The following is a 12500-nucleotide window of genomic DNA, read 5'->3' on the forward strand; positions in this document are numbered from 1 at the left end:
GACTGACAGGCTGCGTAAGTCCTTTGTCCCCAGGGCCATCCACCTATTTAACTCAACAACTCAGAACAACACAATGAAAGAGATTGTTATTGGTGACTGGACTGCATACCCCCCCCCCCCCCCCCGGCCATGCCCCCATTCCATCCCCCTCCCACCCCTCCTTCAACAATCAGTAATAACTATTGCAATGAGAGACTTTTTTATATCTGAATGTTTAATGTGAAATAATCTATTTATTTATTTTTGTATGTATGCTACTAGACACCTAAATTTCCTTCGGGATCAATAAATGTTACTCTACTCTACTCTACTCTACTTACTCTACTCTACTAGTATCTACACCCACTCTTGACAATGCTGTGCTGAAAAGTCAGAAATTCTTACTGTCCATGTTCACAAAATCATCTTGGTTAGTTGGCTGTAGTCAGAGACACGAATAGATTCACACAAAGACATACGTGTTCGTAGGGTTGGGCGATATGGAAAAAAAACAATATCACGATATGGATTCAATATCACTATCAATATCACGATATAGCACAATTACATACATTTTCAGTTATTCTCTTTATTGCTCTTCATGTCGCAAAACAGCCTTTCTTTAAAATGGATCTTTTTATTGTTATTTTTACAGTTACATGAACATATAGTGTGTATTGTGACAACATGAGTCAAGTCAAGTCAAGTCAAGTCAAGTCAAGTCAAGTCAAGTCAAGTTTATTGTCAATTTCTTTACATGCACTGGTCATACAAAGAATTTGAAATTGCGTTTCTTGCTCTCCCATGCAGACATAGACTAATCTAGGTAAGGACATAGACAGTATAGACATAGACAGTACTCATACATGGACATAGACAGTATGAACGTAGACATTGCTCATACAGACATTTAAAGTGCAAGACTGGACAACAGAAGACTTTTAGAGAACATACATTAAGAGGAGGTATTTTGTTGTTCTTTTTCTTAAAGTCCTTTATAGCGTTCTGACATAGTAATAGTAGCATTTGAAGAAATAAATAATTAAAAAAGGTTTTTATTAAATACACCAGCAGCAGTATGTGTGTGTGTGTGTGTGTGTTCGTATGTGTTCTGTGTGTGTGTGTGTGTGTGTGTGTGTGTGTGTGTGTGTGTGTGTGTGTGTGTGTGTGTGTGTGTGTGTGTGTGTGTGTGTTTAGTGCAGGTAGAAAGTGCGGTGTGCGTCTGTGTGTGTGTACCTGTGTATGTGTGTGTGTGTGTGTGTGTGTGTGTGTGTATGTGTGTGAGTATGAGTTGTGTGTCAGTGTGTGTATGTTTGGGTTTAGTGCAGAAAGTGCAGTATGCTTGTGTGTGTGTGTGTGTGTGTGTGTGTGTGTGTGTGTGTGTGTGTGTGTGTGTGTGTGTGTGTGTGTGTGTGTGTGTGTGTGTGTGCGCATGTGTATGTTTTGAGTTAGTGCAGGTTGAAAGTTCAGTCACAGATGTAGTAGTGCAGGTGGAATGTTCAGTCGCAGATATGGTGGTGGGGATGAGGGGGGGGGAGCGTTGTCAGTGGCCTGGCTGGCTAGAGGCTGACAGTGAAGGGAGAGTGGGTTGAATGTTCAGTATCTTGATTGCTTGATGCATCGTGCTGCTTGCAAGCCTGGTGGTACGGGAACGGAGGCGCCTGTACCTCTTTCCAGAGGGCAGGAGGCTGAACAGTTTGTGTGCAGGGTGGCTTGTGTCTTTGATGATCATCAGTGCTTTTCGGGTGAGGCGTGCGGTGTAAATGTCCTGCAGGGAGGGGAGTGGTACTCCAATGATCTTCTTCGCTGTGTTCACAACACGCTGGAGTGTCTTCCTGTTTTTCTCCGTGCAGCTTCCTCCCCACACTGTGATGCAGCTGGACACAACGCTCTCTATGGTTCCTCTGTAGAATGTTGTCATGATGGAGGGTGTAGCACTTGCCTTCTACATGAAATGTAATGAAATGATATTTAATTGTATACAACTGATAAAATTACTATCACGACATAAACGATAAAGGAGGAAGGTCACGATATACACTTTTATATAACGATAACGATATATATCGTCATATTGCCCAGCCCTACGTGCTCGTTCCGGCGGTGTATGGTGGCATACATACAGTATAGTAGAGTATAGTACACACACACACACACACACACACACACACACACACACACACACACACACACACACAGAGTCACCGAGCATCTACAGTAATGGGCTTTATTTGTTACATGCATGCCCACGTGTGCGTGACGTGCCCACACACACACACACACACACACAAACACACGTAGACACGTACATTCCGGCGGTGTATGGTCACATACAGTATAGTAGCAGCGCCCTGACAATGCTGCAGAGTTTGTCACCAAGCATGTAATGGGCTTTATTTGTCACATGCACGCCCATGTGTAGCGCACGCACGCGCACACACACACACACACACACACACACACACACACACACACACACACACACACACATAGGTACAACCGTCTAATAGTCTATATTGGTCAAACACACACATGCACACACACACACACACACACACACACACACACACACACACACACACACACACACACACACACACACACACACACACACACACACACACGCGCCATTCTGAGACTACACGCAGGTGTACAAGCACGTACACCCCATGCAGCATGTTGCACATCGTTATGGCATGTGGTGTACAACAGAGAGTTTAAGTGGTCCACACACACACACACACACACACACACACACACACACACACACACACACACACACACACACACATTCATGTGGCGGCACAAGCTTTCATTAAGACACAACACAACGCGCATGTGTGTGTGTGTGTGTGTGTGTGTGTGTGTGTGTGTGTGTGTGCCCGCGTGCATGCGCACTCCTGCACGTGTTGTGTGTGTGATGGTGTTCATTAAAACTCCCAGTCGGGGTCTGCTGTGTTAAGACACAGCCAATTCAACACAAAGGAAATTAAGTGAATAAAGAAGCGACTGGCACCCCGTTATGCTGCCTCCGTCTCCCCGGGAGGCCTGCTGTTTGTCATGGAAGCCTCACTAGCGCAATGCAGACTATTACCTTTAAAGCAACATTATGATGTGGGGTTTTTTTCAACGTTAAAGCGATATTAAGTTGTTTTTCTTGCCATTTAAAAGCAACATTTAGGGGTTTTTTTGCCTCAATATTGAAGTCACACTACGTTGTTCTTTTGGCTTTCTACCTGAATGCAAAACTCTGGTGGTAGTAGTAGTGGTGGTGGCCCTATCAATGGTTGTGTCCTTTGCAACACAATGTAGCCTGTTACCTTTAAAGCAACATTATGATGTGTTTTTATCAACGTTGAAGCGATATTACATTGTTTTTTTGCTACTTAAAAGCAACATTTAGGCCTCAATATTGAAGTCACATTACGTTGTTCTTTTTGCTTTTCTACCTGAATGTGAAACTCTGGTGGTAGTAGTAGTGTAGCTGTGGTGGCTCTACAACTGGTTGTGTCCTTTGTAGCGCGCCAAAACAGCCGGTCCCGATCCTACAGTGTTATGTAGCATCAGGGCCGCTAACAATTTTGGCCTGGCCTAGGACAAAGTAATCTGAAAGCCCCCCCCATCCAATACATACTATGTAATATTGGGCTCCTTCTGTCCCTGGGCCGAGGACAATGTACCCCTTTATCCCCACCCAGTCAGCTTCCCTGTGTGGCATTACCGTCTATGGGTTGTGTTATTTAATTCATTCATTCAACTCAAAGGAAATGAAGAGAATAAACGAGTGAACCAAGAGACACCCCGTAATGCTGCCATCTTCTCCTCGGGAGGGCATGCGTTTGACATGGAAGTCTCACTAACGGAACGCAGCCCATTATTTTTAAAGCAACATTAGGAATTTCTTTTTCAAGCTCAAAGCACTATTAAGGTTTTTTTATGTACAGTAGAAGTGATATGAAGTTGTTTATTGGTAACTTGACAACATTGGCAACATTACGTTTTTTTTTCAACCTTAATGTAACTTGAAATCTGGGATTTTCATGTCTTCAACCTGAAAGAAACACTCAGTAGTTTTGTGTGTGTGGTTCTCCAACAGGTTGAAAATGGACTTGTCTCTTCTATGAAGTGCAGAGGCAGCCATCCCATGGCCACTCCTACGGCGTATGTATGTGGCCTCGCTGTCCTTGCACATTGTTATTTTATTCATCCAATGAAATGAAAGTGAATAAACGAGTGCTATTATGCCGCTGGTGTCACTCCAGGAGGTCTGTGTTTTTCAGTAAGGCCTCAACAGCACGGCAAAACACAGGGGTGCATTTCTCGAAAGCGTAGTTACTAACTACGTTAGCTACCTTGTTGGTTGCAATGCAATTTCCCATTGGCAACTACCCAAGTTGCTAACTGCTAACAACTATACTTTCGAGAAATACACCAATGCACAGCCTATTACTTGCCAACAGCCTCACGGCAACACTGACTTGTTTTTTTGTGCCTTCAAAAGCAGCATTAAGTTGTTTTTCCTACCTCAAAAGCAACATTATGTTGTTTTTCCAACCTCAAAAGATTCATTAAGTTGTTTTTCCTACCTTACAGCATCATTACTAGCCTACTTTTTTTCTATCCTTGAGCAGCAGTCCTTAGTGTTTCTTATCTCCGTCCAGCCTGCGGGTTAAAAGCTGAATGTACTATGAAGCGACGGTCTGCCTGCTGGCTTCCATTACACAAGGAGTTGGGAATACCATATATAAGTGGACGGACAATACAGAAAGAAAGTGGTTTGTTTTCATTTACCTGTAGCCCCCTAATGCATGCATTCTACCCGTGGAACGCTGTAATAGTCATTGAAAAAACTTTACTACCATAGTACTACACCACTATGACAGTACTCAGGGTACTGAGTACACAGGGTCTTTAGTAATACATTATGACTTGGGCATTGCCATTTCGGTAAGAGTTCATTTATAACAGGGACTGTGTCGTACTGGCCAACTCTCTGAAGATTATTTCTTCGTATGTCCCAGGCTGACAAGCGAAAGCCGTCATGTGATTAGTAGCTAAATCAAACATGACAATATCGCGTCCAGAGCGAATACGGCGAGTTCATGGCGAAACTTCTTCAACGACCTCGACTTCTTAGTCACTGTTAGATATTGTACAGTAATAGAAACTAGCTTTTAGATAACTAGAGATACTTTTGGTTTGTTAGTTGATTTAATAAGAATGTTTGATAATAAAGATTGCTAATAAGTTTGTTTGATAATAAAGATTGAATGTTTACTAATATGTGTTGTGATGATGAAAAATTGCAAGGATGACTGAACATAATTTGATTAACAGGATATGGTGAGCCCAGAAAATTTTGCAGCCAAATAACTGAATAAAGGTTGTCCACAGATGGGTACGCAGGAGCCGACGCCTCAAGAACCATTAAGTTCTCGTTCAAAGGCAATCATGTTAATGTTCTCCAAGACGGGCCTGGACAAGATGGCACCACAGGTAATCCTGATGTTTCCAGGACGGCCCAGCCCCACCCGGGGCCCTAATCCCTATAGAAATGGTTGATGTTTGGGGATGGGGGATTATGCCCAGTCGTTCACAGGTTAAAGGGGGACAGATGAGGATCACAGGATGAAGATGACACAGAGGAAGATCACAGGATGAAGATGGCACAGAGGAAGACCACAGGATGAAGATGGCCCATCCAGATCGACGAGTCAAAATGGCCGCCCCGGAACCACACGACATCCCAGAATAGGCTCATCTGCACATAGACACACGCCCACGAACACACCCATCTACTGACAAAACACACCCTCATAGCATCCTATTGGCACATAGGCACACACCCACGACCGCACCCATCCACTGACAAAACACACCCACATATCCAAAGTATAAATACACAAACAGGGAAATGAAGGGCAGTTTTCTTTTTACCTAACTTCTCCTAAACTGCATTAACGTTTGTTATCGGTCAGGGGTATTTGGGTTAGGAAATCTCCAGAGCTCTGAATGCTTGTGTATCTTATGCTTTTTGTGTAGTATCCAGTGTTCTAGATAGCATCGGTTACTACTGCTGTAAATGTACTTTTTGTAGACAATAAATCCTTGGATTTTGTTGGGGACATATTCGGACTGCTTTGCCTTTTTCCTTTTTGAATTCAACGAACATGTAATATGGCGGAGTCCATATATTTAATATCACTTAGGTCATTTCTGGTATATACATACAGTAACATTCCATGCTGAGCTCGGCAGCAGGCATCCGTTACACATGCAAGTGTGGGACAATACACGAGGTGTAAAAAAACCCAACTAATCATACTTAGCATCTGCACTTGTTGTTCTGTATATTTCCTTTGCACTTTGTATCTGCTAATGATGTTGGCTATGATTATGGCCTCGATTGTAAGTCACTTTGGTTAAAAAGCATCTGCCAAATGCAATGTAATGTAATCTAATGTAATGTGATTGTGTGGTTAAAAAGCGTCTGCCGAATGCAATGTAATGTGAATGTTATGCTGTGCTGCATGTACTGTACCTTTAATCCGCAGGGCGTTAGCCAGGACGAGCGCTCCGCTCTGGGCCTGTGGCTCCTTGCTCAGCTGGGCCACGTTGTCCGTCCCGGTAGCCCCCTGTGCCCAGGTGTGGAAGGTAGCAGAGTCCGGCTTCTTGCCCCCTGAGCCCAGCGCCACGTGGTTCAACCCGATTCGCCCGACGCCGCCGCTCCTGGCCCTCTTCAGGAAGTTCTGGTCCAGGGCGGCGACTTGTTTGGTGAACAGCGCCGAGGCGGCTCTCAGGGTGAAGGCGGTGAGGTTGGAGTCCACCGCCGACCGTAGTGCCTGGGGGTAGCTGGCTGCTGACGGCGCCTCCTTCTGGCTGGAGGACCTTGTAGAGTAGAGCAGAGTAAAGATGGAGTAGAGCATGTAAATAATAGTCACCACAAAACACCCACACGTTACAAAAAACAAACAAACAGTTGTCCATCACAAACAGAGATAGTCTACTTCAGTGGTTTTGTAATGTGGGGCAGCCTAATGGTTAGGGAGTTGGTCTTTCAATCTGGGGGTTGTAGGTTCAAATCCCATCCGACCTCTCCCTACATCTTCATCCATGGCTGAAGTGGTCTTGAGAGAAAGGCACCTAACCCAACATTGCTCCAGGGACTGTAACCAATACCGTGAAATATAATAACTGTGAGTTTCTTTGGACTTTGGATAAAAGTATCATCTAAGTGTAATGTAATGTTTTCAAAGTGGGGGCTGCAAGGGGTGCTAGGGGGGCTGGTTGGCAGAAGAAGCATATGATAGGAAAAGGATATGAAAGGGGGATGCACAGAAAAATAGTGCGGCACGATCGAAGTCAGGGGGGCCTTGGCTGGAATCTACTGGTTAATTAGGGGCCTTGCCATGGTAAAGTTTGGGAACCCCTGGTCGACTTTATTGATCCTGAAAGGAATTCAAGTGTAGTAGAATAATTGATCAGTGTTAATTTAGTGAAATGGGATCAACATAGCATTTTAATATTAACTTCACTTCATTTGTGAAAAGGGATCAACGTAGCATTTTAATATTAACTTCACTTCATTAAGACAGACAGGAGCTAGAACCCTGTGTCCAGGGACGGATGGGATTATGACTCCATGGGCCCCTGGGCCAAACAGCAACAAAGGCCCCTTCCAAAAAGATTCAGGGTCAGGAGACCATTCGTTACTGGGGTTTTGGGGAAATTAAAAAATAAAGTGGTTCAAAGTGCAATATTTAACACAATATGAGAATGTGGAGCCTTGGGCTTCATGACCCCCCTTGGCTCTTAGGGCCCTGTAGGCAGGTGCTGTAGGCCTAATCCGTCCGTGCCTGTGCTTGGTGATCCAGGGCACATCACCACCTGACATAACTTGTAATAATGCCTCTAATACCATGTAGCTGATCAACACATAATGTATGAAGTTATTAGCATACTGCACAAATTAGGCCTATATGTATCAACTTTAATGTAGTTTAACAAATGAGCTAATGTGTGGACAAATCATGCATGCACTTGTGCTATTTCCACACAAACCTCAGCACCCTCCGGATGTGATCGGCGGTGGCGCCTCGGGCCGTCTCTCCCAGCGTCTCCAGCGACGCGGCCAGCACCAGAGGCGAGAACAGCGTGTTGTAGAGATGGGATTTATGGCTCTTTTTCGGGATCCGGATCTTAGTGGCTCGTTCCTTTCAAAGAGCCGTTCAAAAAACTGGCTCTTTTGGCTCTTTTTTAAATTATTTATTCAGTGTTAAGAATGTAATATTTTGACTCCTCCTCAAGGTAATGTTGTCCAAACAACAACTAATTATTCTCCTGCTTCTAAAGACCGTTTTTGCCTCTCTTTGAGGCAAACAATTGTGTTTTTTCCCAAATTTAATTATTCTGGTCGAGGTCACGTGCTTAAACTGAATGAAAAATGAACGAAATAACGGTCGAGTGGCTCCCCCAGCTGTGATCCGGTTCCCATCGTTCACTTCAGGGAGCCGTTCAAAAGAACCGGCTCGTTCATGAACGACACACCTCTAGCGTGTTGGTCCTCTGGCCCGCGTCGTCATCGCCGGAGCGCAGGGCATGGTACAGCTGTAGCCCCAGGGACCAGCTAGCGTGGTGGCCGACCGGTGATGGGGCCGCGGCTTTAGGCAGGTCCTTGGGGAGAGCGGGCCGGATGACCCCAAGGACCAGCGCCAGCAGGAGGGGGAGTGTGAGGAGTCCTGTTGCAGCGGGAGGCAGCATGGCAGAACTGTGCGTGTGTGTGTGTGTGTGTGTGTGTGTGTGAGAGAGAGAGAGAGAGAGAGAGAGAGAGAGAGAGAGAGAGAGCACAACAACAACAGTCAGAGAGCGGTTGGTCGTGAGAACACAAGCCGATGACAGAGTCAGAGTCAAACAAAAGCACCGCAGGCAAGTGGGGCAAGGTCATCGCGGGCTAAATCTCTGTTTACATCTCGAGATGAAAAGTCATGCATTATTCAGAGCGAGCGCGGTAAACTAAAACAGCGCGAGGCCACCTTCTATGTTTTGGGTCACCTCGCCTCGCGCGCATGGCAGTTAAAATATTCAGTGTCACTGAATCATATAGCCTAGCTACTGTAGTGTTGATTCCAAGGCACGATTTGCAGTTTAGACTCAAAAGTTTTTAGGCATAATAATGTGGCTGGCTTCAGAACGGCTTGAATAGGCCTAGCTGAATGATAATATAGGCCTACAACGGAATAGTGAGATACAGTCTAATAATTTAACCGTTCAGAATAGCGGGCGCTTTGTTCTTCAAAGGGACTGACAGGCACTCTATTACACATCTGTTTTTGACACAAAGCAGCATTTAAAGACGAAGCACTCTGATGATGTCTAGCTGAAAAGCGCCGGCTCTTTTAATCTACGCGGCAAGGAGCTTACAATAATGATTAGCCTAAATCGACAGGCAGTCTTGCAGCAAGCGTCAGAGTGAGAGGCGCAGCGCGAGCCATGTCTATATTCATCCATTCATTCAACAGGCTACAACCTTGAGAGCACGAGCCTACTGCGAGTCGGTTAATACTACGATAGATGCAGGGGTAGGTGGGGGGTTTGAAGGGCGAAAAGAAAAGTGAGAGATGCCTGTTTAGATTTACCGTCAAATATTTAAAACGGTCCCTGCTTTCTCCTCCGACCACGTCCAGGGGTGCTTGCACAAGGAATGAGGGGCTTACGTGGCATATAGGAAGGAAGTTCTTTCCTACTCCACCACGGCTCTTACGCCAGATCCTCCTCGCTGCTGCTGCTACTGCTGCGGCAGCCCAGGCGCTCATTTCCTAAAATTTCTGTCATTCCATTCCATTCCACTGTGCGCCCGAGGCAGCGCGTGAGCGTAACGACAAACATCTGTGTGGAATAGGAAGCCATTTTCTTTCCAGGCAAGGCTTGTTGCCATATTCATTACAGTGCCACGCCATTATGCCTGGCAAACCTCATTTGTTTTGTGTCGCAGTAGCGATGAAGTTATGAATTAGAGAAAGCTTAGTATAACCCCAGCCGAAGAAGGAGGGCCTGTGTGCTGTGTGCTGTGGCTGTGTCAGTCAGTGTGCGTGGATGTGAGGGTGCACTTCCTCCTTTGGGCTGGTGGGGTCGCCAGCGCACTGCAGCGTGTCGGCACATTGTGTGGTCGGCGTTCTATTCACCCTGAAATGCAGCCACCAAGGCGGTATCGAGAGGATCTCAAATTGTGCGTTCGGCGTCCCTTGCGTGATGCGTCCATCATCTTTCCTTCCTTCTTCCTTTTCACCTTTTGCTCCTGCTCTCTACTTCCCCACCCCTCTCCTATTTCCACGAGTCTTCTGCCTTTCAACAAACTGGACACAGCCAGCTTTGGAAAGTGGAAAAACATTTCAGAATATGTCCTCAGATAAGTCAAACACACCAGGAAAGAAAAATCATTATATGCCATTGAGGACGCGCTTGTCAGACAATCCAATCGCATGAGTGGCTACACAGTGTACAGATAACACGGACACACACAGACACACGCACGCACACGTGTGCACACACACATACACACACAGACACAGACACAAACACACACACACACACACACACTCAAAGGGCGAGCTCTCTCTCTCTCTCTCTCTCTCTCTCTCTCTCTCTCTCTCTCTCTCTCTCTCTCTCTCTCTCTCTCTCACACACACACACACACACACACACACACACACACACACACGGAGCATGGCTCGCTTGCTCGCTCTGAACATGACAAGTCATAGAATGAGCCAATTACTTGCACTCTCGCTAATCAATAACGCACTTGGACTGGAGAGATAGGCATCAGCACAAACCCAGCTCTGAGCACTTTGCACAAACACACACACACACACACCGAATATACAGCAAATATACACACGAAAACACACAAATATAACACAGACACAACACGAACACACTACATATGGACACACACACACAGACTGAAGCACACAGACACACACACACGCACACACACACACACACACCAAATATACAGCAAATATGCACACGAAAACACACAAATATGACACATAGACACTACACGAACACACTACATATGGACACACACACACTACATATAGACAAACACACACACACACACACACAAACAGACACACTGACGTGAACACAAATCCAACCACAGACATACACAAAACGAATCACAAACACACTAACAGAGACAAACACTACACACTCACACAACACATAATAGAATCACAAACAAACACACACAAGAGCACGCACACTCCCACACATACACACACCTATACACAGAAAATACACAAGCACACAGAGAGATCCGGAAAGACATGCTGGCTGGCGGTCAAACCACAGCTGTCAACGCCAATCCAGAGCATCCTTACACACACACACACACACACACACACACACACACACACACACACACACACACACACACACACACACACACACACACACACACACACACACACACACACACACACACACACACTTGCCAATACCCTGCATCCTTAAGCAAACACACACACGCACACACACACTCACACACACACTTGCCAATACCGTGCATTCTTAAGCAAACACACACAAACACACACACACACACACACACACACACACACACACACACACACACACACACACACACACACACACACACACACACACACACACACACACACACACACACACACACAGACACACACACACACACACCAATACCCGGCATCCTAACGCAAACAGACACACACACTTAGTTGAACAAGCACGACGAGCGTGTATGGTAAGCTTGTGGACATCCCCTATGCTCCAGCCTTTTCCCCTGCATTACACTGCATGTCACTCAAGTCAACAGCATACATAGCTGACACACACACACAAGGAGACACATAGAAGAAGACACACAAAGACTCAGACACACACACACACACACACACACACACACACACACACACACACACACACACACACACACACACACACACACACACACACACACACACACACACACACACACACACACACAACTAGATGAGAATATAAACTAAGACACCCACACATGAACACACACTTTGACAAATTCTGTGGAGGAAAAAACTGAGAAAAAACACACACACACACACACACACGCACGCACGCACGCACGCACACACACACACACACACACACACACACACACAGCCCCGTCGACAGGAGGGGGGGCAAAGGGGTATGGTAGGGGGCCCAGAGTTGGGTCTCCATTGCATTGTGCAACACTGTATGTATTGGGTAAGGGGGCCTTTTCAGATGACTTTGTCCCGGGCCCAGCAAAAGCTGCCAGCGGCCCTGCACACACAAGCGATGCTAATCCTATCCTAACTGGTCAGGGTGGGAGGGAAAAGTTCCTTGTTTGATTGAACCACTGCTGGGAAGGCACACTGCGTGTGTGTGTGTTTGTGTGTTTGTGTGTGTGTGTGTGTGTGTGTGTGTGTGTGTGCACGTGTGCATGTGAGTGTGACTCTGTGTGTGTGCGTGTGTGT

At 45.8% G+C, this 12500-nt stretch overlaps 1 protein-coding gene and 1 pseudogene across 1 annotated transcript in view; both read right to left on the minus strand.

The window, feature by feature from the left end:
* The window catches only part of serpinh2 (serine (or cysteine) peptidase inhibitor, clade H, member 2), a gene marked incomplete at its 5' end in the record, with an annotated part of 88852 nt that extends 80708 nt beyond the window's left edge, over nt 1-8144 (minus strand). Inside the window, 2 exons of the mRNA XM_063187680.1 lie at nt 6521-6867; nt 8041-8144. Of these exons, the coding sequence (XP_063043750.1) occupies nt 6521-6867; nt 8041-8144 (451 nt within the window). The remainder of the gene's footprint in view (nt 1-6520; nt 6868-8040) is intronic.
* A 1914-nt stretch (nt 8145-10058) lies between these two features.
* Nucleotides 10059-12500, minus strand: part of LOC134438098 (keratin-associated protein 10-7-like) — a 10581-nt pseudogene continuing 8139 nt past the window's right edge.

Source organism: Engraulis encrasicolus, chromosome 21, assembly GCF_034702125.1.
Source record: "Engraulis encrasicolus isolate BLACKSEA-1 chromosome 21, IST_EnEncr_1.0, whole genome shotgun sequence".
NCBI classification, from domain to species: domain Eukaryota; kingdom Metazoa; phylum Chordata; class Actinopteri; order Clupeiformes; family Engraulidae; genus Engraulis; species Engraulis encrasicolus.